General features: G+C 52.9%; 10 protein-coding genes across 10 annotated transcripts; 3 read left to right on the top strand and 7 right to left on the bottom strand.

Annotated features, from left to right (window-relative positions):
• Nucleotides 1–211: 211 nt before the first annotated feature.
• J4E87_007954 (uncharacterized protein) lies at nucleotides 212–1,167 on the bottom strand (the record flags this gene model as incomplete). Its single annotated transcript, XM_049379547.1, has 3 exons — nucleotides 212–265; nucleotides 363–552; nucleotides 599–1,167. 3 exons carry the CDS (start codon nucleotides 1,165–1,167, stop codon nucleotides 212–214), a joined length of 813 nt encoding a protein of 270 aa, XP_049230775.1.
• Nucleotides 1,168–2,458: 1,291 nt separating this feature from the next.
• J4E87_007953 (uncharacterized protein) lies at nucleotides 2,459–3,277 on the bottom strand (the record flags this gene model as incomplete). The annotated part of the gene is made up of 1 exon (XM_049379546.1): nucleotides 2,459–3,277. The coding sequence occupies one exon, from the start codon at nucleotides 3,275–3,277 to the stop codon at nucleotides 2,459–2,461; it is 819 nt and encodes a 272-aa protein (XP_049230774.1).
• Nucleotides 3,278–4,263: 986 nt separating this feature from the next.
• UBC8 (Ubiquitin-conjugating enzyme E2 8) lies at nucleotides 4,264–5,181 on the bottom strand (the record flags this gene model as incomplete). The annotated part of the gene is made up of 6 exons (XM_049379545.1): nucleotides 4,264–4,403; nucleotides 4,452–4,633; nucleotides 4,689–4,803; nucleotides 4,853–4,949; nucleotides 5,023–5,041; nucleotides 5,177–5,181. The coding sequence occupies 6 exons, from the start codon at nucleotides 5,179–5,181 to the stop codon at nucleotides 4,264–4,266; spliced, it is 558 nt and encodes a 185-aa protein (XP_049230773.1).
• A 1,420-nt stretch (nucleotides 5,182–6,601) lies between these two features.
• Nucleotides 6,602–7,696, top strand: J4E87_007951 (uncharacterized protein; the record flags this gene model as incomplete). Its single annotated transcript, XM_049379544.1, has 2 exons — nucleotides 6,602–7,006; nucleotides 7,064–7,696. 2 exons carry the CDS (start codon nucleotides 6,602–6,604, stop codon nucleotides 7,694–7,696), a joined length of 1,038 nt encoding a protein of 345 aa, XP_049230772.1.
• Nucleotides 7,697–9,139: 1,443 nt separating this feature from the next.
• Nucleotides 9,140–11,287, bottom strand: J4E87_007950 (uncharacterized protein; the record flags this gene model as incomplete). Its single annotated transcript, XM_049379543.1, has 2 exons — nucleotides 9,140–10,883; nucleotides 10,932–11,287. The coding sequence occupies 2 exons, from the start codon at nucleotides 11,285–11,287 to the stop codon at nucleotides 9,140–9,142; spliced, it is 2,100 nt and encodes a 699-aa protein (XP_049230771.1).
• Nucleotides 11,288–11,638: 351 nt separating this feature from the next.
• On the bottom strand, nucleotides 11,639–12,666 carry J4E87_007949 (uncharacterized protein; the record flags this gene model as incomplete). Its single annotated transcript, XM_049379542.1, has 2 exons — nucleotides 11,639–12,279; nucleotides 12,330–12,666. The coding sequence occupies 2 exons, from the start codon at nucleotides 12,664–12,666 to the stop codon at nucleotides 11,639–11,641; spliced, it is 978 nt and encodes a 325-aa protein (XP_049230770.1).
• Nucleotides 12,667–13,246: 580 nt separating this feature from the next.
• On the bottom strand, nucleotides 13,247–13,996 carry J4E87_007948 (uncharacterized protein; the record flags this gene model as incomplete). Its single annotated transcript, XM_049379541.1, has 1 exon — nucleotides 13,247–13,996. One exon carries the CDS (start codon nucleotides 13,994–13,996, stop codon nucleotides 13,247–13,249), a length of 750 nt encoding a protein of 249 aa, XP_049230769.1.
• Nucleotides 13,997–15,554: 1,558 nt separating this feature from the next.
• On the top strand, nucleotides 15,555–17,416 carry J4E87_007947 (uncharacterized protein; the record flags this gene model as incomplete). The annotated part of the gene is made up of 3 exons (XM_049379540.1): nucleotides 15,555–15,974; nucleotides 16,024–17,274; nucleotides 17,324–17,416. The coding sequence occupies 3 exons, from the start codon at nucleotides 15,555–15,557 to the stop codon at nucleotides 17,414–17,416; spliced, it is 1,764 nt and encodes a 587-aa protein (XP_049230768.1).
• Nucleotides 17,417–18,212: 796 nt separating this feature from the next.
• On the top strand, nucleotides 18,213–18,755 carry ATG12 (Ubiquitin-like protein; the record flags this gene model as incomplete). Its single annotated transcript, XM_049379539.1, has 2 exons — nucleotides 18,213–18,360; nucleotides 18,496–18,755. 2 exons carry the CDS (start codon nucleotides 18,213–18,215, stop codon nucleotides 18,753–18,755), a joined length of 408 nt encoding a protein of 135 aa, XP_049230767.1.
• A 902-nt stretch (nucleotides 18,756–19,657) lies between these two features.
• Nucleotides 19,658–21,178, bottom strand: J4E87_007945 (uncharacterized protein; the record flags this gene model as incomplete). The annotated part of the gene is made up of 1 exon (XM_049379538.1): nucleotides 19,658–21,178. The coding sequence occupies one exon, from the start codon at nucleotides 21,176–21,178 to the stop codon at nucleotides 19,658–19,660; it is 1,521 nt and encodes a 506-aa protein (XP_049230766.1).
• Nucleotides 21,179–21,723: the final 545 nt, after the last annotated feature.

The raw sequence follows: 21,723 nt of genomic DNA, 5'->3' as shown, positions 1-21,723 counted from the left end.
CGGTTTGGCTGTGGACAGGAGGACGCCCGTCCTCTCCTTATCTTTCTTTCAGGTTTCGAGGGAGGTGGGGGTACGACAGGCGGAACCACCAGACTTGTTTGGGACGCTGCCTCTGTGGGGGTGTGTGAGTTCGAGATGGTGTGAGCTCCAGTATCGTTGCACCGTTTCCGATCAAATTCGCGTAGAATTTCCACTGCTTCCTCATACTCTTTTATGCGTGGGTCTTCTTCTGTAGGTTCAGGCGAAGTGGGAGGGGATTCTGGTGCTGACGCCTGATGGTACGAAGAGTGTGTAGACTGTGTAGGCGTGGTCGCAGTTGACCGGGACGTAATAGACGAGCTACCCTGATCCGATCGACGAACCCTTCGGTCGACTTTCTCTTGGACGACAACATTAGTGACGTATTGTGATACTGAATTTCCAAATTGTCGCAGTGATTTCGTCTGTGGAACGAAGTCTGGATCTTTGATCTTCTTTTCGTGTACTGCAACTTCTTTGATTGCTTCCTTCAAGACTGCTTTGATTTTGCTTCGCTGAGCGTGGCGCTTACGACTGATTGTGTCAGTGAAGCATTCACTCACGTCATTACAGGGCTTACATTTTATGTTGTGTTATCTCAATGCGCTTCTCCACTGTCATATTGTACAGCATCTCAACGCGTCGTTTTTCGGTCTTGGTCGAAGACAATACAGACTTGAGTTGAGCCAGATCCATGTTTAGCTTTTCGATAATGCGGATGTTTGTGAAACAAATCATGTTCTGTCGTGCCACGCCGAGGGAAGCACGGAGGTACTTCAGCGTGCCCTTGCTCCGAAGCCATACGATATGAGCAGTGAGAACCTCGATTGCGGAGTAATCGTCTTCAGGATTCCGTGCAACTGCCTGCACCTTGTCGAGTAGACTATCGAAACCTTGTACCGTCCGTGTAGTCCAAGAATTTAATTGTAGCTTTAGCTTCTGGGTGCGTTCCGAAATCGATGGATCTTCGTCGCACACATCCAAGAAGTCGTCGCATGTTCCAGCAAAGAGATCTATTTCCACAAAAACATCGGAAAGGTCGCCCCGCGCGTATCTGATGTCCTGGACTGTTTCTCGGAGCTTTCTGGCTGTCTTGAGGAGTACTGTCGATAAACCAATGATACCAATGGTCAGGCTGGCTGGATCCATATTGTCATGAGACACCAGGGGGGGTTGATTCTTATTTTTCCCAATCAATGAGCAATTATGTAGGTGAACGGAACGGAAAGAAAAACATAGATATGTCAAGATAATAAGACGGTGCAGAAAGAAGGGGAACGCGACAGAACCATTCGAACGTGCATATTGACCGGTGAACTGATGGCTGTATTGAGCCTGCACGCCTCTGCCAACCAGCGGCTAATGGCAGTCACCATCTTGGACATATGCATGCAGGGCAGGCGGGGTAATGACCCTGCCTCTCTACCGGCGCACTGAGGCAGACTCACCACGCCGGGTATAATTCTCATTTTCGCATCGATAGGCGCTGTTGCATATCGAAGGACGTGTGGGGGTGCGTCATGAAGGTGTTGGGCGTGGTTCATCCGCCGAAGCGTGGATTGAGTGCATGGCACAGCCGTGGTGATGGGAGAGACGCTGTCAGCCTTGCTGTCGGCCTTGCATTGCTTCATGAATACTGGGTATCGCTCTTCGAGATGAGTGAAGGAGATAGGAAACAAGAAAGCGGAAGTTGTGATGTTAAAGCTAGGATTAGTGGCTTGGCAGCTGGTGTACGGAAGGCGCTCTCCATAGAGAAGAGTATGCGCATTAAATTCGGTCCGCAGCCTAGCCTTGTCCGAGCGGCTCATTGAAGTCGTTGCTTGCTGTACGGATTGGCTGTATCAGCTTTGGAACAGTTAGTCATTCTCACAGCCATCAAATCAATGAAGAACTTTGAGATTCATGTCTCGATTGATACTACTCAGAGCCCTCGGCCCAAGCAGATCGCCACACAAGGTAGCCTACGTATGACCGAACCTCTCATATCCGAACCTAGGAAATCCACCAGTGCTCCTCCAGTAAAAGGCAAAGGGTATCATCCATCTTAGTCCTCCATCCGTAACGCCGTCGTAAAAGTCGTAAGGGATCCAAGCACGAAACCCAGATCCAGACCCATAATCCGTCATCAACATCCCCATATCATGTCCGTTTGACCGAAGAGAAGCGCAACTCACAAGCAACAGAACTGATCCATATCCCACCATCGCCATATCCAGCACATACAACCGACTCCCGCTCACCTCTCAGAATAGAACTGAACAAAGCGGAGAAAAGCGCATGCGTAGAAAATTGACTGGCAGAACGCTGAAGAAAGACATGTAGGAAGAAAAACTTACTGTGGATCGATTGCGTCGCATCTCGGAAACCAGCAAACAGCGATCCAGCACACAGCTCTTGTCTAGTTGAGACTCCCGTCATCCTTTCCTCTTGGATTAGCTCTTCACAGGTACCTCTGCTCCCTGTCGCCGCGCATCCTGAGGATGGGGCGCTCTGAGACAGGCTTCTGGCGAGGTTTGTAGATCTTTCGACCAGTGACGACAGCGATCGCGTTCGGGTTTGAGAGCTTGCGCTTGGCGGCATCGTCGTCACCGCTGTCGACGGCCCACTTGTTCGAGCGCTTCCTGGAACTGTCTCGCTTGGGGACCGTGATGTTGGAGCCGGGAGGACTGGGCAAGACGTACTGCTCTTCGACCGATTTGCCCTTGCCCTTAGGGCGATTGAACATGCGAATCGGGCTTGCAGACATGGTCATGGCAGCGGGTGGCTCGCGGCCAAGGGGTGTCATAGGAGAAGGCGTGCGCTGTGAGTTGGGGAGAAGGCGCGTCAGGCGCGAGCCACTGAACGAGGGAGGCGAGCCAGTGGGACTGGACTTGGCCATGCGACGGTTGGTGGGCGTAGTGAACGCGTTGTCGTCAGGCTCAGGGCTGGCCTCGTTGCGGACGGCACCGGTACTGGTGTCAGCAGCTAGTAGCAGTAGAACACAGGATGCGTTTGGGTTACCATGATAGTTGAGACCCTGATAATTTGCGGTACCACGATCGTTCTGCAGGTGAGGTGCAGTAGGGAGACCAGTGCCCGGAGCCGAATTGCGTCGGCTGCTGTCAGCATGACGGCCATTCCGACCAAGATACCCAGTGGAGCGCCTGGAGTTAGTTGGAGCCCCGATGTTGGTGAAACCAGTACCGGTGTTGGTGTTGAGTGCCGGACGTTCCCTAGCACGCTTGTCGTGGCGACTGGCTGCCTCATTGTGAGACACCATCTTGACCTTGACCTGACTCTATCAATTTAGCTTCCAAACCACGAAGATCCCGGGTATGCAAGGGGAACTCCGTACTCTGACCTGGTATATAGCTGCTGTTGCCAGTAAATGTGTTGTGCGCTGTAGAAAATTGTCGTTCGCGTCGAGGTGTTGTTGTGATGGCTCTATTGGGTGTTTATATACAAACGGACGCGGACGCGCTCGGGCCGGGCGACGAGAACTTTGCACCCCCGCATAGCGAAAAGTGTTTCGTGGTGAAGAAGACGAGGAGCGGGGAAGAAAGCGGTAGGGCTTGATGTGGACGTGATTCGCCTTCACTGTGAGGTGCGACGGTTGACTGGTAGCGTGGAGCGGTGAGACGCCGGCGGACATCCAGATGGTATATACATTTCCTGAGGTACGGTAGGAAGGGAGAGGAATAGCCTATAAAGAGCAACAGTAGGTCGTGGCCATATATAGGAACCTGTCCCACATGCAGACATCCGTTCATGTGACAGGTACGGCTGGTGAGTGCGATACTTATTGCATGTGCTGTACGAATTGACGGAAACAGCAACGAACAAGTAGAGAGAGTGATTTCATAGAGTTGTAAGGAAGAATAAAAGACATGAGACAACGACTGACATGAGAGTTGAGAAAGGCGAGAGATGAGAGGAAATGTCAGGTAATAGCATACAGTACCTCTAACATCGGCCTTAACTTATAAGATCGAAAAGATCATCCGACCAATCCTACACAAGAGTGACGAAGGAAATGATCCTAGTCACAAGCCTACTATGGAATTCAGAAGCAAGACACAAACGCCAACAGAAAGATCCAATCCCAGAACCAAACCGTAAAGCAGCCACATGCCTGGGGAATATGTAGCAATGTAGCCTTTATATGCGCCATATCAGCGCCGTGAACGTCCAGCCATGGAAGTAGAGTGAAGAAGAAAGGTCGTGGACAATACAAAGGAGACTGATAGCACCCGAAGAAGGGTTGCCTCAGATGTCTTCCATATTGCCCGCCGCTTCATCTTCATCGCCTGACTCGTAGCTGCCGACAGAGCTCATCTCGTCGTCATCGCCATCGTCTTTGTCGGAGTCTTCGGCGGTGTCCTTGTTGGCGTACTTCTGGACGTATTCTAGATGTACATTAGCCTGGCTCACACGACTCACCCTTATATACATACCCTTCACCTTAGCTTCGTAGCTCTTAGGTTCGCGCATAAGGAGTGCTGCAGCCTCGCCGTTCAAGGGATCGGTCGGGTTTGGGTATCGCAGGAGCTGAGGAAGGAAGACCTCGAAGATGTTGATCATGTCGTACATTGGTGACCATGTCTGGTTGATGACGTCGAGGCAGACGGAGCCAGAGCTGTACAAGTAAGCGGGTATTCTCCAATGTAGCCAGACAGAGGTATAGTTCGTACAGTTCGTCGATATTGGGGTGGAATATCCTGTTCACGAAGCCGATGCTAGGGCTCTTATACGGATACTGATCAGGCAACTCAACATGGATCTTCCAGAGCCCGCCCTCGAATGGCGCTGTCCTTCATTAGCACATGATGGTGCGCATGGCGCATGCGCAACTTACTTTCTACTGGGCCCTTAAACCTAACGTAGAACTCCTGCCTATGGTGTGTCAGCGTCGTTTCGGCGAAAGCGGATTCGGATGGTAGGAAGGACTGACACTACGGGGTGTTAGCTGTGTATCCGATAGGAATGGATGTGATGTTACTCACTATTGTCGTTGACCAGAGTCACCTCGTAGTCGCTCATGAGCCTGCCTTGTATCAGCTATCAGGGTTCGCCATGTGGTTGCCAGGCGCGTGGCGCGAAGGAGGCGGTAAATTGGTCGACATACATCCTGATGGCGTGTTAGCATTCTGTCTTACAACCGGAACCATGCGCAACATACTTCATGACCTGTTTGGTTGGAAAGAGGCCTCGGTTAGCTCTTGTCCTTTGCTCAGCAACCACCGGGGTGAAGGTCTCCACATACATCCGTCTCAATACGTCTCTTTGGCGAACTCATTCTGGCGTTCCTGATATCGCGACCTGTAAAGGATGCTGCTCTTCCCTAGTCTTCCGCTTCTCTTGAAGTTGTATACGACAGTGTGCAGCTCGCAGTGAGAGCTCTCGTGAGGTAGGCGGCGGGGCTATCGATAGCGGATGAGGGGCGCGTTCGTTGGCGGCTGGTGTGTGCTTTGTTGGCAGATTGTGGTTGTTTGAACCCTGGTAAGGATGTCGATCGGTGAATGTGTGTTGTTGTCGCGTCTATGGGGTCGGACGTGTCAAAGGGCAGGAACAGTGAGGCGGGAATGATGGTCGCGGTAGTCGCGATCACGAGCTCGATACCGGCATGTCACGCTTGCGCACGTCTCGCCGGGCAAGTCATCGCCGAGACCACGGCGCGACCGCGTATCTCTGCCTCATGCATTCATAACAGCACCGCTCTTCAGTCATCATGAATACCTTCTTCTACTATCACTGACTCTACCCAGGTGCTTACATGTCGATTCGCAAGCTGTGCAGATAAGACCTTGGGATGACTCTAAAGGCTACGTCACCGTGTGCCACGCGTAGCCATACAGATCCAGCACTTAAATCTACCAAGTATAACAAAACGCCCTGAAATGATCTACGGTGATGCACAAGAACAGCAGAAAGACTGAGATATACTCGCCGTGCATGAAGCGGGACGTTTCTTACCAAACGCAGACTGGCTGGTTCCCGACGGCTACCGCTTCCCTGATCTGACTTGACACTTCAGCGTAGATGGAACGAAGAAATCTTCAATTCCGTCTGAATCAACAAAGATTTTTTCGAAGCTTACGCCGACCGCACAGCTGAAGATAGTATAAATTCAATGCATACAGAGACTGAGGGTGCTGGAACCGACATCCAATCACTGAGGAGCAATGCCGCAGCTTCCCCGAGATCCTCGCCTGGGGCCTTCACCGCCGGTCCGAACGACGCCCTCTGCAACTCGAAGCACAACGCTGAAGTCAGAGAGAAACAAAGGCAGATGGGACGGACACGCTACAATACATATAGTCATAATCAAAAGGCGGGGCGTACCCAAGAATCGACTCGCCGAAGACAATCAGGGCACATCCAGACCCCTGGCGTCTGGGCGCAGGCTGACCCTCGGTTCTTCCAAAACTCCAAGGTTAGGTATACAATCTTCAGCGCAGCTCTCTGCACATGTTGCTTAAAAGCAACACCCATCCCGCCCTAGGACCATGGCTTACGAACAATCCTCCACACCGTCCTCAGGGGCTCTGACAAATTTTCTACCACCCAAAATACCCACCACAACCACACTTGCGACCCTGCCGCCATGTCGCGTGCCCTCATGAACGTGCTGCGAACGTCTTCGCGACTTGTACCTACAGCTCCACGTGCATACTCGCCGTCGTCGCCGATATATCGAGCCATACTGCCTTCCGCACAAATCCGATGGAGTTCACATTCTCCACTGGGCGCAACGCCAGCGAATACCCGTAAACCCGTCACTCTCAACACGCTGCAGAGTCTATACCGCAAGAACGAGCCCATCACCATGATAACCGCGCACGACTTTCCCAGCGCCCACGTCGCCGACCACGCCGGCATGGACATGATACTCGTCGGAGACAGTCTAGCCATGGTAGCACTAGGCATGGAAGACACCAGCGAAGTGCTAATGGAAGAGATGCTACTGCACTGCAAATCCGTTGCGCGCGCAACAAAAGGCGCTTTCACAGTATGTTCCCCTCTACTCAGACCCAACCCATCTCAGCCCACTAACAAACTCCCTCAGGTCGGCGACCTCCCCATGGGAACCTACGAGATCTCCCCCGCCCAAGCCCTCGAATCTGCCATCCGCATGATCAAGATTGGCCGCGTCAAATCAGTCAAACTGGAAGGCGGCAAGGAGATGGCTCCTACGATAGCCAAGATAACGTCCGCTGGCATCCCCGTCCTCGCGCACATCGGCCTCACACCTCAGCGCCAAAACGCTCTAGGAGGTTTCCGCGTCCAAGGCAAATCAACATACTCCGCCTTGAAACTCCTCGACGATGCGCTCGCCGTTCAGGAAGCCGGTGCCTTTGCCGTGGTTCTCGAAGCTGTGCCCGCTGAAGTCGCTGCTGTGGTGACCAGAGAACTGCGTATACCGACAATTGGTATCGGAGCGGGTAATGGCTGTTCGGGTCAGGTGCTCGTACAAGTGGATATGTTGGGGAACTTCCCACCTGGACGATTCTTGCCCAAGTTTGTCAAGCAGTATGGGAATGTGTGGGAGGAGGCGCATCGGGCGATATCACAGTATCGGGATGAGGTTAAGAGTAGGGAGTATCCGTCAACGGAACATACGTATCCTATGGATAAGAAGGCGTTTGAGGAGTTCAGAACGGTGGTTGATGAGGAGAAGGAGAAGTCGGATTTGTTGTAGTGCGGTGTGTTGATAATGCGTTTCCTAGTCTTGTTGGTGGTCCATTCCCCTTCTTTGGAATTATGTAGAAGACGAAGCGTTGTTCTGCACACTGTAGAGGACGTACACATTGTGCCTGATATAAAAATCTGCGTACACCACAATTCTTCTACTTACTCACGAGCATTACCATCTTGACAAGTACACGGAAAGACACAAATGTTGAACACTCCATCACAACCCAGCGAGTTATCTACCTTCACACCCAGTGAGTGGAACACTCGCCTCTACATCCCATCCCATACACCCTGCAAAAAGAAACCTACGTCCTAAAACCATGCCGTCTTATCCCAAAATAACCTACTCTCCCCCATCTCGAACCGAACCTAGGGTTTCTTTCTTTCCGCTCCATACCGCTCGCTCGCTACCACCAAACAGCCAATAGAAACAAAAAACGACAGCAACACACATAACAGATTTTCATTGCAAACACCATGCGCGAAAGGTCTGCAGAAAGCGTGTGGCCGCACAGGTGGGGTAATCTTAGTGGTTATCACACCTATGCGGGCACACGCCATGTACATCCCTGTTCGCACATTGTGCTTGGAATCCGTGTGGACATGCGCGGGTGCAATCGTTCGATAATTTCTATGTTATGTAATAAATTAACCTGTAGTAAAACACTTCATGAACGGTGTCTCCCTGACCAATGCTCAGGAAACTAGTGGGGGGAGGAAGCACGGAATTCTATTAGCTCAAGCTAGCATTCTCGGGGTCTGTCATGGTATGTGTCCAGTTTTCCGGGCCGACTTTGCACTAGAGAGCATCTTGCGTTACTGACGCGTGTTGGTATTGTACCTACAATGGAGACTGAGAGGCTGGAGGATGCTTGGGTGATTGACCGAAGAAGACGTTGCATATGTAGCTTTGGATTCGATAAACCAAAAGCATAGTTCTTCCGATCGTCAACGTAGTAGTTACTACTACCTCCATCAAATACCCAGCATGCCTTGAAAAAGAAACGCCATCAACAACACACACACACACATCCCCTTCACATAAACATCAACCCAAGACACTCTCTTCTCAGATAACTAAAACTTTTCCTTCAACCTAAACCAACTGACTACCTTTACATGAACAACGAACTCCAGGAATATGAATGGAGATTGTTTATACGTTTCGTTACCAACCATAACCAAAAAGATCGCTGCTGCGATAACAACATGCGCTGCTGCAGATTTTTGAGGCGGGACATGATCCTGTAAACGCCGCCCAATGCAACCAGTGTGTATCGATACAACGACATGTCTCCGTCATCATCCCTCGTTTCCAAGCTTGCTGTGGGGGGGTATACAGGTATATAGTACAAGAAAGAGAAGGAAAAAAGGCGAGACGGAAGGTGTGACAGACTTACATCTCAAGGACGTGGGGCAGGAGTTCCTTCAACAGCTGAATAGCTGCTTAGAACTCGCGGGCCTCTCTCCTTGGTCGGTCACCACCGAAGCCACCACCGCCTCCACGCCTGTCACCACCACCGAAGCCTCCACCTCCTCTCCTGTCGCCGCCAAAGCCACCACCACCTCCTCTGCGGTCACCACCGCCTCCTCTCCTGTCACCACCGAAGCCTCCGCTTCGGCCTTCACGGTCACCACCAAATCCTCCAGGTCGACCACCTCGGTCACCACCAAAGCCTCCGCTGCGACCTTCACGGTCACCTCCGAAACCTCCACTGCGGCCGCCGCGGTCACCGCCAAAGCCTCCGCTTCGGCCACCAAAGCCACCGCCGCCGCCACGTCCTCCACCAAAGCCTCCACGGCCACCGCCGCCACGTCCACGTCCTCCGGAGAAGAGGCTAGCAGGTGGTGGGGGTGGGGATGGCATGCCCCAGCCGAACTCAGCCAGACGGTTCGCGCCTTCTAGCAGACCCTGCTTGTCACCATACCACTGGTAGCTTCCGAACAGACCCCGGAATGCGGCGTCGAGTTGGTCGGGGTAGACCTTCTTGTGTGCCTCGACGGTATCAGAGAGAATCTTTGCGACGTTCTCAGGGAGCTCGGCCGGTTCGCTCATGTCGACGGTGGCAGTCTCGAGCATATCAGTGGCGTCGACAAGAGGCAGGTCGCGAAGACGACGGCGGACTTCTTGCTTCTCAAAGGGAGAGATGAGCAACCAGCCCTCACCCTCCTTGCCGGCACGTCCAGTACGACCGAGACGATGAATGTAGGAGTCACGCTCACGGGGGAGACCAATCTGGATAACGTGGGTGACTTCAGGGAAGTCCATTCCACGGGCTGTTACATCCGAGGAGAAGAGGATGCCGGACTTTGCGAGACGGAAGTCATCTGCGGCCCTTGAACGTTGCTGTTGAGTGAGCTTGGCGTGGATCTCGTAGCATCTGGTGCCGGAAAGAGGGGTGTTGCGCTTGAAGCCGCCGTTGAGCTTGTAGAAAACTGACGCTGCGAGGGTTACCTCAGCAGTGCTGTTGAAATAGACGATGGCCTTGAAGGGTCGGGTTTCACCAGCCTGTGCCTTTTGTTGTGACTGGAGGATCAGATCGTAAAGTGTGGGCATGACGTTCTCGAAACCGTTCAGATGAACGAGTCTTTGCGGGATACGCTGGTGTGTTGGCTCCTCGTTCTCATCGACGCACTTGGCGAAGTGGAAGCCGGGACGCATGATCTGGCGAACTAGGTTGACGACATCGCGGGGAATAGTAGCGGAGAACATGAGGTTCTGGCGTTCGACCTCGGCTGGGTCGGGAAGGAAGTTCTTGATCTCTTCAATCTCCTTCTGGAAACCGTCGTCCATGAGGCGATCCGCCTCGTCCATGACCAATGCTCTGAGCTTTGGTGCCTTGATACCGGAGTAAGGGTCTGAGAGGATGTCCATCAGTCGTCCGGGAGTAGCAATCATGAGATGGCACCCCTCGCGCTGAGTCTTTTGAAGCATAGCCCTCTTCTGTGTGCCTCCGACAGCAACCTGCACGATGATGCCCGTGCCGGCGGTCACTTTCTTCGCCTCGACAGCGATCTGCTCTGCCAGTTCACGGGTTGGCGAAATAACAATGCCGCGGATGTCGTCTGGTCTGGCGCGCTTGTATCCTCTGACCTTCTCGCCGAGCTGGGGGTCGTTCGCGATGATTCGTTGGATGATAGGGATGAGGAAACCGAGTGTTTTACCGGTACCGGTCTTTGCTTGTGCGATGCTGCCGGATGTTAGCGAATTGAACTTGCAATCGAAAAAAAGATCTTACATGTCAACCCCACTCAGGGCCTCGTTGATGGTCCTGGACTGCACGTCCGTCATGGTCGTGAGCTTCATTTGCCTCGTGATAGTGTTGATTAGGTTGGGGTGAACAAGGCCGCGTGTGGCCAGGTCCTGGAACTCTGTGACGGGACCATCTTCCTCAATGCTCTGCTGAGCCTCCTGTTGCCACTTCGCGGCGCTGTTGTGGAAGCCAGCGAACGAGGCATTTCCGAGGCGCGCAGATTGTAATGGTATTCTCAGGGCGCTCGATGTGTTAGGAAAGGGTGTGCGGAGGGTCCTGGTAGAGATGGAGGCAAGATTCCTCGCGAGGGTCGCGGGACATCTTCTCACTGCGCCGAACATGATGTGCGGGTAATGGTACACACTCGTTCGTAATAGAGGGTATCTTGAACGATTAGAATGAGCAACAAGAGTACTCTGCGTGTGCGCCTGAAGGAAGACGGCGAATGGGGAGAAAAGAATGGCGTGTACTCGTTAGAATGTTACCACTAGAAACTTTGCCATTGCACTTTTCCAAGGGACGTGCGTCGACAACGCGCTAGGAAGTCCGCCCGATAACGATAAGCGGCTGATCACGTGTAGAACATGATCAGGGTCCAGCAGCTCGAGCGGAACAGTCGATGCACATCATTAATTCGTCAGTCTATCAAGTTATGCAAATGCTTAACGCCGTAGCTAATGCAGTCCAAATACTCAGTTGATCCGCCCCATATTCTCCTCATCCCGCTGGCTCTCTGCTATCCTCATAGCTTGTAATCCCTCCGCGAGACCTTGTTGAACGCCTCCGGTGACGCCTCGAACCCACCAAATGGTCATCTCGTTGATCGCCTGCCCTACCATGCCATCATTCATCTGGCACACAGTTTGCGATAGCCGCAGTGTCTTCCGTCCGATATCATCGACAGTCGCGACGCCTGTATTGACGAGCCGTTTTGTGATCTGATGCTTCCTCTCGAACTGGTAGGTGTGTGATAGGAATAGCTTGATGTATGGTAGAAGGAACTGTATAAGGATGAAGGACTGGAGAACGAGGGTGGCAGTCAGACGGTGCAGGATCGTGGGGTCTCGTGGAGGCGCTCTCTGAGTACTAGGGCTGCGTTGCGAGACTGGGAGTAACGCGTGTGTATTCGCGTCGTTTGTTGTGTCGACTACTTCTTGTGGAAGAGCCGCCTGTATGCTCAACGTCTCTTCTGGGGTGAGCTTCGCTGGGAGCCCTCGAAGTAGGTAAGTTATGCCGTGTATGTAGAGTTGTCGGGTCAGCGTCGCGGATGTCTCGTCGGGGCTACTGATCGATTCGCTTGATTCTCGAGATGCTTGTGCCATGAGGCTTGTTCCTGTAGAATATGAGTATGCAAAACCAACATCCACAAGCGACATTTCTTACCTAGAGTCGCATACTTCCATCTGATACCACAGCCACCCTCTTGAGCACTATGTGACTGTGGAAGTGCGCTTCCTGAAGAGCCAGGTCTGTCCGATCCATCGTCTACAAATTCGACGTCTGCCTCGCCCAACGCAACTGACAGTCTAAGCGGTGTGACCGAACCACTCGGGGGTATCGACGTATAGCCTGGAGGAGGCGTCTCGGGCTGCGGTATTTCGTCGACGGAGGCTGATTTACTATGTGTTCCACGGTTTCGTACGTCGTTGAGAGATTGTCTGAGCGAAGGTATCGTCGGAAGATGGTTCGATACGACGGTGGGCAGAACGCTGTAAAGCATACTGGGTCGGAAGCTGGTCTCCTCCCCTTCCATTAGAGACGGCGTGTCAAGAGTCGACGTGCAGATATCAGCGCGTTCAACACTCAGCATACTTTCGGCTTATCTCGCGGGCGTATCCACCAAAGCTGTGCGGTCGATCCCAGCGGCTTCACCCAGACTCTTCCGCAAGCGCACACGAATAGGAAGCAGCCGAATGGAAACGGGTCGAGATCGAAGAGGAAGAAAATATGCGAGATAAGCCTAGAGCTGCGACAGCCGCCGCATAGCGGCTATCCTCGTTTGGCGCAGACGGCATTATTCCGAATCCGTGCTATTTTCGAGAGTCGTGAGTTGCAAGCATGTGAAAGCGTTGAGTCGCTCACACCACAGGTGCAGCCCGTTGCGCAGGGGTCCTGAGATAGCCGAGCACCGAGCACCAATCAGCTGGAACGTGGAAAACGTGTGGGAACATCTGGATATCTTTGCTTCGTCACACGCGACGCCAACGTGCTACGTGAACTAGTCTAGCACTCGTTCTACAGTATCTGTTGCAAAAGTGCACGTGTGAGAAGGCTACTTAGGTACAAAAACGTACGATCGTTCACCAAGCAAATCGCTTTGAAGGTGCAGTCGCCCAGTCTGCCTGCCGCGGGTTAAGTGTCGGATCGACCACTTCAGGCTTCTCCTCCAGGTCGGTACTCATCTCGACGTGCATATCCTCGCCTTCTTGAGTGCTCTCTACGAGCTGGTTGGTGTCTGGAGGCAGCGAGAAGTCAGTACCTAGGGCGCCACCTCCAGGGAAGATGTTCTTACCACCATCAAAACCATGACCATCATCCACATTCTGGCCAGCCTGCACTGCATCGTCTCGTGTCATACGTTGGCGCAGAGGAACACGTTCGGTATCCCTGATGAAGGCTTGAATCTGCTCACAGTATTTCCGCAGGTTCTCGACGTCATCGCGGATCTTGTCCATAGTGTACGCATCTTGTTCACCCTCCCTTGCTACCACTTCGCTCCAGTGCTTCAAATCGCGGACGTCGCCATGCAGATAGGCGCCGAAGTCTCGAACGCGATCAATGTCCTCGCGTGACCAGCGGGTACCGCCGTGGGAATCGCGGACGTAGTTCACGACGAGATCGTAGGCGCGGATAGTGCGGTGCATGAGCGAGTTCAGGTCTTCATCCCATAGCCGTGATGATGGAGCTGGAACTGTGGCGTTGGAACGGCGAGGATTGATTGGAATACGGTTCACATCCGCGTCGTCGTAGTTGAGCGCAGCCTCAGAAGGTGCAGACGCTGGTGTCCATTGTCGGTTGGAGTTGTACGGCGGACGATACGAATCGGTCATGGTGACGATGCTGTATATAGTCGAGTTAGGAGAGTGGAGGTGCGAAAATCACGCAGTCCAGAGAATTTATAGGCGCTCTCTGTTTGCGTTTGGCCCAAGTCAAAGTGAATGATCAGGTCACCATCCGCACGCGTGGACCTTTCACTGAGCAAGACGCGGAGGAGATGGATGACCTGGTGTTACGATCATGATCTTGATGTACAAGCCCGATGTTCACACTCGTTCATATCCGCAGAATTCTGGTTTCCACATATTCTATACGATCTTGGAAGAAACAGCAGACGAAGTGACATCGACAGGGTATAGTGGATAGTCACCTTATACAAGTAAAAACCCGAACAAGTTTGCAGGCTACATTAAAACAAAACCTTGGAAAGTAGGTGACCTAACGTCGACGTAGGCTCTAGGGTGTTCAGTCTTTCCTGGGTTGGCGTGTAGTGGTAAGGCAGCAAAGCCCCGGACGAGCCAGCGCTGGAAACCGAGAATATGATAACCGCGAGAACGAGGGTCTGAGAAAAAATTGAAAGGCCTAGAAGGAGTGTGTAGGAGCGTATGTGACAGCAGACCTACTGTTTCAGGGTCAACTGTGACCGTATATGCAGAGTCCATGTCATCACCTAGTATACTCTGCTGAGAATCTGCTTCTTGAAATACCTGATGAATACACGGCGGCACTAGTGCGCACCTCACCGACTTGACGTCTTTGTATGTGTGTTTTGTCTATTTCCGTATGCAATGTTCTTGACGCTTCCGGTGTTTTGCGGCCCATAGAACAAAGTCGCGGCCGAAGTGGGTGACACTTCCGGCTACCCACAAAAGCCTCCATCATCCAGACCCTTGATAAGTTTGAAGCTGTCACGGTCCCATGGAAATGGAAGACGCGGGAGAATTCCACCAGCCAGTGCTGGCCTAAGGACGCGAAATGAGACGGGCCTAATGGTGCAGCGCTCGCCGTCGAATTACTCCCAGGACAGGAGACAGGAGAAGTGGGGTCGGCGTCAGTGCAAGCAGCAGAGGCGCGCCGCATGCAGAAGCTGCAAATCTTCCCCTGATACGCTGAATCGTGAGCCAGCTATACGGTGGGAGATTCGCAGACGCGAGATGTCGTGCAGGGCGCACTGACGGTGTTGTCGGCAAGGGTGTATTGTTTGCCCAGGTCGTTGTCTAGGCAAATGATGTTGTGGATGGTTCGCGCGAGATTTTCAGGCTAACCACAGTTGCTCTAGCCTGCACCTGCATCATACTGTACCCAGCCTCCGGACCAAACAAAGACACTCTTTCCTTGGTCGATGAAAGCAGATCGACGTCTGCAACGCGCTTCACCTTCGCTCAATTGCTGTGTCGTCAACATCTCACTCGGTCTCTGAAGCTCCCTCGCATCGACATGGCTGCTACGCGTTGCTAGAAAACCTCGACGTGCCTGTACCGTCGCGTCGTGAGCTACACGCACACGTGCCCCTCGCACCACGCCCGTCTATTACACCTCGAAGCACCCTCAGCCGCTATCCTACGTATGGCAGCAGTGGCTGTCCCTCCGTCGCCCCAGGTTCCTTCAGTCATGTCGAACCGGCGCGTCCCCCTCGCCAACCTGCAAAACGCTACCAACTCCCCGTTACGCGCGACTGCCATAGGAGGAAAGCGCCAACGCTCCCACGCCAGCGAGCAACGCGATGTCCCCTATGGCCAGCCACCACCCAAAAAACAGCTCATCGAGGTCGATGATGCTGAAGCTCGCCGTCACGGCCTTATTCGTCGGAGTGGGGCCCAGCCCACGGCTTTGACTCGCAAGCTGGAAGCAGCAAGAGAGACCAAGGCCCCGTCCAAGCAGGCCGCACAGCGTGCATCTCACGACCTAGAAACGATTCGACAATGGCAGCGTCACTACCGCAAGCTGTTTCCCCAGTTTGCGTTCTACTTTGACAGCGTCTCAGAACCCCAGAAAGACAAACTTTTGAACAGGGCACGCGTCCTAGGTTCCGTACGTCTGACATACCCTTCCCTACATCCGTCGTGCTAACAGTCACCAGCGAGAAGTCAAGTTCTTCTCTCGGGAAGTCACCCATGTCATCACGACGCGTTCCATCCCCGCCGACCTCGATGGCAGTTCATCCTCCCACAAGGGCACCGTCAACCCGGCCCAGCTGGAGAACAAGAAGTCCATCTTCGATGCCGCCCTCGAGAAGTCCGACCGTGGTGATATCCTGTACAAGGCTAAGAGCTTGGGTATGAAGATATGGTCTGTCGAGAAGTTGCAGCGCATGGTGGATACCATGTTCAACAAGGAAACTGGGGAGGACGCGTCTACCCATTCGACACGTCAGGCGGTGGCTACGCAGCACAAGGGTCGTCCTGCTGATTTGCAAAGGTTGCTACAAAATGAGAAGTTGGACCGCGACTACGTCATGGCCTCGCAGGACATGATTCCGCTCCGTGGATATTACGTGTACGTGCACGATATGGACGAGGTTACCCGACCCGTCATGATCCGAGAATACCAGAAGGTTGAGAAAGAGAAGGGCAAATGGCCGCAGTTCCGTGCCTCCGGTAACGGCAAGTGCCCGTTCGTGGAGGATCCCCATTTCGGTCGCCGACAGCAGGAAGAGCAGGAAGCACGCCGAAGGCAGGCTGCCCAGGCGCCACGGACGCGTGCTGCTTCAGCTATGGAAGAGAAGAATGCTTTGGGGGAGAATAACAACCTGGCAAGGCGTCCCAGCGCTCCTGCTGCCATCGTCAAAGAAGAACAGGATGGAGATGCGAAACCGTTAGATCCTCCAAAGGCCCTTCCTCCCAAGCGATGCAACACGGCAGACGGCCCACCACCTATGTTTGGCAGTGCTCAGGCTAGCATCCGAGCCATGCCCCGTTTCATCGCTGGTGAGCCGGTCGCGTCTGGTCTACACCAATCGAACATCACGTCCGCTATCCGCTCGCAAATGATCTCCTCGACTGCTGCTGCCCCTCGTGCTGGAAACAGCAAGGAAGTCAACCAGCTAAAACGAAAGGTCCTCGAGAAGAACAGCGTACCGTCGGCGAATACGAATAGTGGCCATTCGTCCGTCACAAACGATGTCAGGGCTGCGCTCAGCTATGAGCATTCTCAACCCATGCGCGCGGCAAAGCGCAAGGCCCAGGAGAACATGGGTCACACACACGATGATGGAGACGAAGAAAGACAAGCTCGCAAAGCAGCAGCCCTCCGCAGGCGCAAGACTGCTGAGAAGGAGCTGAAGCCTGGTTACTGCGAGAACTGCAGGGAGAAGTTCAATGACTTTGACGAGGTACGCACTACAGACATGCTTCTACAAATGATATACTGACAACATACAGCACGTCGTCTCCCGCAAGCACCGCAAGTTCGCAGTCACCACGGACAACTGGGTTGAGCTTGACCAACTACTCGCCCAACTTGATCGTCGATGAGCCTTGCGGCTCATGCAGACTACACGGCCACACATTGCATCCCTTACGGCGTAATGCACGACCTCACTAATACCCACGACATAATTTCCTATCGCACCTGTTGTTCACTTCTCGCCCCCGGGCGCATGGCATTACTCTGCGAGCGAATACCCGTTTCCATAGCATTTTCGAGGCGCAGCTTCTACCTTTCCCCTTATTGGCGACATAGCTTGACTTGCTCCATTTCCTTACCCTGTATAGGCCCATGATCACTGATCCCTGGTGGCTTAACGATGCATGCATCCCCTTTGTATATAGCTATTGCGTCATGACCTTCGGGTCATCTTTGCTGGTTGTTGCGCTTTGCAAACCGGCTGGCTGGTGGTGTGCACGCGTGTGTTTTCAGTAAACGAGGGTTGGTACTACTATGGAGGTTTGTAGAACATAGTCATACTGAGGAGGTTACTTGGCGACGAACGCGGACGACGCCATACTGGAGGCTATGTTATATATTATTATCGTATCAGATATGTAGAAAACACTAGATATCAATGCGAAAGATGATATGGTTGAATGATAGTCTTTCTTGTGCATTAGAGGAGTGATGTTGGGTTAGTGGGGTGCTGATTGGCTAGGCCGACGTTTACACCTTCCATCGTGACCATCGCTCTTACCTCAACGAACGCCAACCCACAAACTTTCCCTTTTACTAAATAAGTTCTCCTTCATTCTCTTCATCATTCGAGTATCGCCTTGAAATAGCTGTCATACCCGCACTTGACTTTTCGCTTCGGATTAATACACATCAACCGTGGCCATGTCCGAATCACCAAAAGAGCGGATACCTGAGGAGGACGACACTACAGAAGCGCCTCTCACCATGGCAGCCTCAGTCGTGTTGACCAACCTACCCAAAGACGCCTCGAAAGCGTTGGAAGGAGCAGGAAACCTCGCTGTTCAGAAAGGTATGCCCATCTGCTTTCATCGACCCATCTTCCAGCCCATCAACAACGAAAACACTTGACATTCCCCATCCACACCATCCTATTCCAGTCCACCTCCCCTCCTCTCCCACACCACCAACTAACCTCCCACCACAGTCACAATCCGTCTCCAACCCATAGGCTCGGCCCCCCATCTAACCCAACGCATCTTCAAGCTGTCCACAAACCAGTCTTTCGCAACGATAGTACGTTTTCTGCGGAAGCGGCTGGGCGTTAAGGAGCACGAGAGCGTGTTTTGCTATGTGGGCAATGTGTTTAGTCCTGCGTTGGATGAGGGCGTCGGGAATCTGTGGAGCTGTTTTAGGCAGGGCGAGGAGTTGGTTGTGGGGTATGCGCTGGCTCCGGCTTTTGGGTAAGATGGATGAGGGATGGAGGGCGAGAGGGGGGTCGTTGTGCGTAGGGGAATATGTTATGATTCAATCGGTTGTTTACAATGGCATCTATGTTTACAGTCATGATCATGGAAGCATACATCTATTTATCTCAACAAGCACGATGTTTGTTCAAATATGGCATGAAGAACATACCAACACTGGTCGAAGAGCAGACGGCAACAGCAACAGTGACGGAAACTCTGTCAACACTTGCGTTCAAGTACGAGAATGGAATCCGCTACTCCAAACAATGCACATCGTATAAAAGCAGTCTGCTTCCCACCCTTCGTATAACAGAACCTCCATCATAAGACAAGTTATACACACCACTCAAGCCACACACTTCACCCTTGAGAACAGAAAGATACCTCAAAACACCCTCAACGCGCACATACACTCCACCAAAATCGAGTTCACACCCGAACCAAACAACGGACTCTGAATCTCTCAACTATCTAAACACCAACACAGCTCCAACTACAATCTCACCGACATAAACCATGTGCGAATGGGACGAAACCACCTACGAAGGCTGCTATTGTGTCTATAAAGATCTTTACCGGCGATGTGCATACTGGAACGAGCGCGATGGAGTCTGCGGGAGCGGAGTGCCGGATACAGTTCATCGCGGGACGTTGAAGGGTGTGTGTGGTCGGTGTCCAGACCGTGCGCAGCGTGCTTAGGCGGGTTGATGGGAGGAGGAAGAAGGGGGTGGGAAGATTTACGATGTGGAAAGTATGGAGGCCGTTAGCGTTCGTAGGACGGGTGGCTGGGAGAAGTGGTAGGTAAATGTACGATATGGGAAGAGTAGTGGGTGGGAGAGAGGAATGGATATGTGTGACTCGGATGTTTGATATATGGAAGAAGAGAAATACGATGATGCTCTAGTTGAACCAGAAGCTTACGCTAAAACTGGGTGTCAGACTACGTATGTAATGCCACCAACCCACGGGTAGGTAGAGACATTCGCCTGGTGCTAGGATTCCTTCGATATACCCCGCGTCTTTGAATCCAGGGTAGTCTTCTTCGAACTCCCGTCTCCTTTCACAGAGAACCTCGTCCTTAAATCCCTCACAGCTTCCCCCAGACCCCCAACAAGATATCGCAGGATACAAAGCCATAGCTTCATCCAAATCAACCTGACTCGTATTACTCATATCTACTCCACTCTCATCCGTACTCCTCGGATGCAGACGCTGCGTCTCCGCAGGTGCGTAAAGGCGCACGTATTTGTAGCCCACGACTTGCGCGAGGATGTTATGGTAGGGATCGGTGTGAAGGGGTGATATGGTGCCTGCGGGGCCAAACCAAGCGTTGAGTAAAGGCTCTTCGAGTTTCGCGACGGGTTTGATGTGTGTGAGGTGAGGGGATGGAGCGGGCTCGCAGTAGCAGTAATCGGGTATGCTGATGTCGGCGTGGAGGGAGGGGATCTGGGCGAAGAGGTCGTGTTGGGCTAGGTAGCCAGTATGATTGGGTTTCATGCTGCTGCCCGCCTCGTCAGGTCCAGGACTCTGCGTCGTATCTGTGTGCGCTGCGGTCAAGAGAGCTTCTCTATGACCCTCGAGCATATACGTCTCCATGAAGTCACGGAAGGTGATGATGCGCTGACCCCAGCCTTCATCGGTGTAGCTCTTTCCAACCTCGACTGGTATCAGCCGTCTACCACCAAGCGTCTGCTCTAGCAGATATGCTGGGTCGTTCCACGGCCTCTCATCAAGAGCGGGCCAATGCTGTATCGCACCCTCGATGATGAGTGGAGTATGTGTATTCGCGTCGCCGACTGTCTTCTGGAAACCCTCCAGACTGAGCTCTTTCGTTCGTGGGATCGCGTGCCGAAAGGTGGGTGGAGGGCTGGGAAGCACCGTTGCGAAGCTTGCTGGTACGCGCGAAGTTTGACTCTCAGACGATAGTCGTCTTCTCTTACGCGGCCGTTCTGGATCGTCGATATGAAGATGAGACCCTGGTGGAGTTAGAACAGCCTTCAGCGCTGCGAACCATAGCTCTACGAGCTCCTCCCTCTCAGGTGCGCCTGTCAGTATGAGCGTCATATCCAGTATCCGCACCACTTCATCGACCCAGCCACTGTTCGTATTGACTTCTTCTTTGTCGCACCCAGTCTCCGACAGGGTCTCGCGCAGGTGCTCATCATGCTCGTCGCCTACCAGCTTCAACACCTTCCACAAGCTCGCATCCGTATACAGCCTGCGCCAACACGTCTTCACCTCCCTATACGGCACATCGTGGAGTTTCTGATACGCAAGCTTGAGGGCAAGCTCGAAATCGTTGGGAAGGAGCGCCAACGCGGCGCGTCCGCATTCGCGAATGGGATCGGATTTCTTCCCTGTAGTAAGTTCTTGACGGGTTAGTTGGGTGATCTCTCCAAGCGTCGGCGCGTCATTGCTCATATCTGACAGCACCACTTTCGCGATGGTGTTGGATGGCTACCGCAAAGGGTGCTAAAGTGGCACGGTGGTTGCTGTTGGTAATAGTGCGAGCTTTGACCGACGCCCTGCAGCTCCTTCCCGCGCCGTTGATAGCCAAGACATCGTGAATAATACCCGAACGCTATTCGTTCCACAGGGCTGGAGCGTTGGATGCTGAACCATGCGCTCGGTAATCGCTTTTTCGACTTCCTTTTAGCGTAAACCCTGTGTCTTCACACGTGTGCCACCCGGATGTAGGATCAAGGAGCCGAGAGTGCATATTGACTTCATTTATAGGTCGGCAATTCACTGCCGTGACGTACGCCTCAACAACGCCATGCGTTGGGTATATTGCTATTATACACGAGTCTTGCCGCCTGACTCTAGATCGTAATCTCCGACATACATCTTAGATCTCTGATGGCCCATGGGTATCGCATCCGGAAATGTCGTAACCCATCAGTCATCAACCCATCACGACCGCCATATATGGGCGGTTCGTGTACTGTACAAAAGAAAAAGAAAAA

Source organism: Alternaria ethzedia (genome assembly GCF_023757985.1).
Source record: "Alternaria ethzedia strain BMP 0044 chromosome Unknown scaffold_23, whole genome shotgun sequence".
NCBI classification, from domain to species: domain Eukaryota; kingdom Fungi; phylum Ascomycota; class Dothideomycetes; order Pleosporales; family Pleosporaceae; genus Alternaria; species Alternaria ethzedia.
Note: the sequence above shows the minus strand (reverse complement) of the source record. Positions and strands in the feature narration are given on the sequence as shown.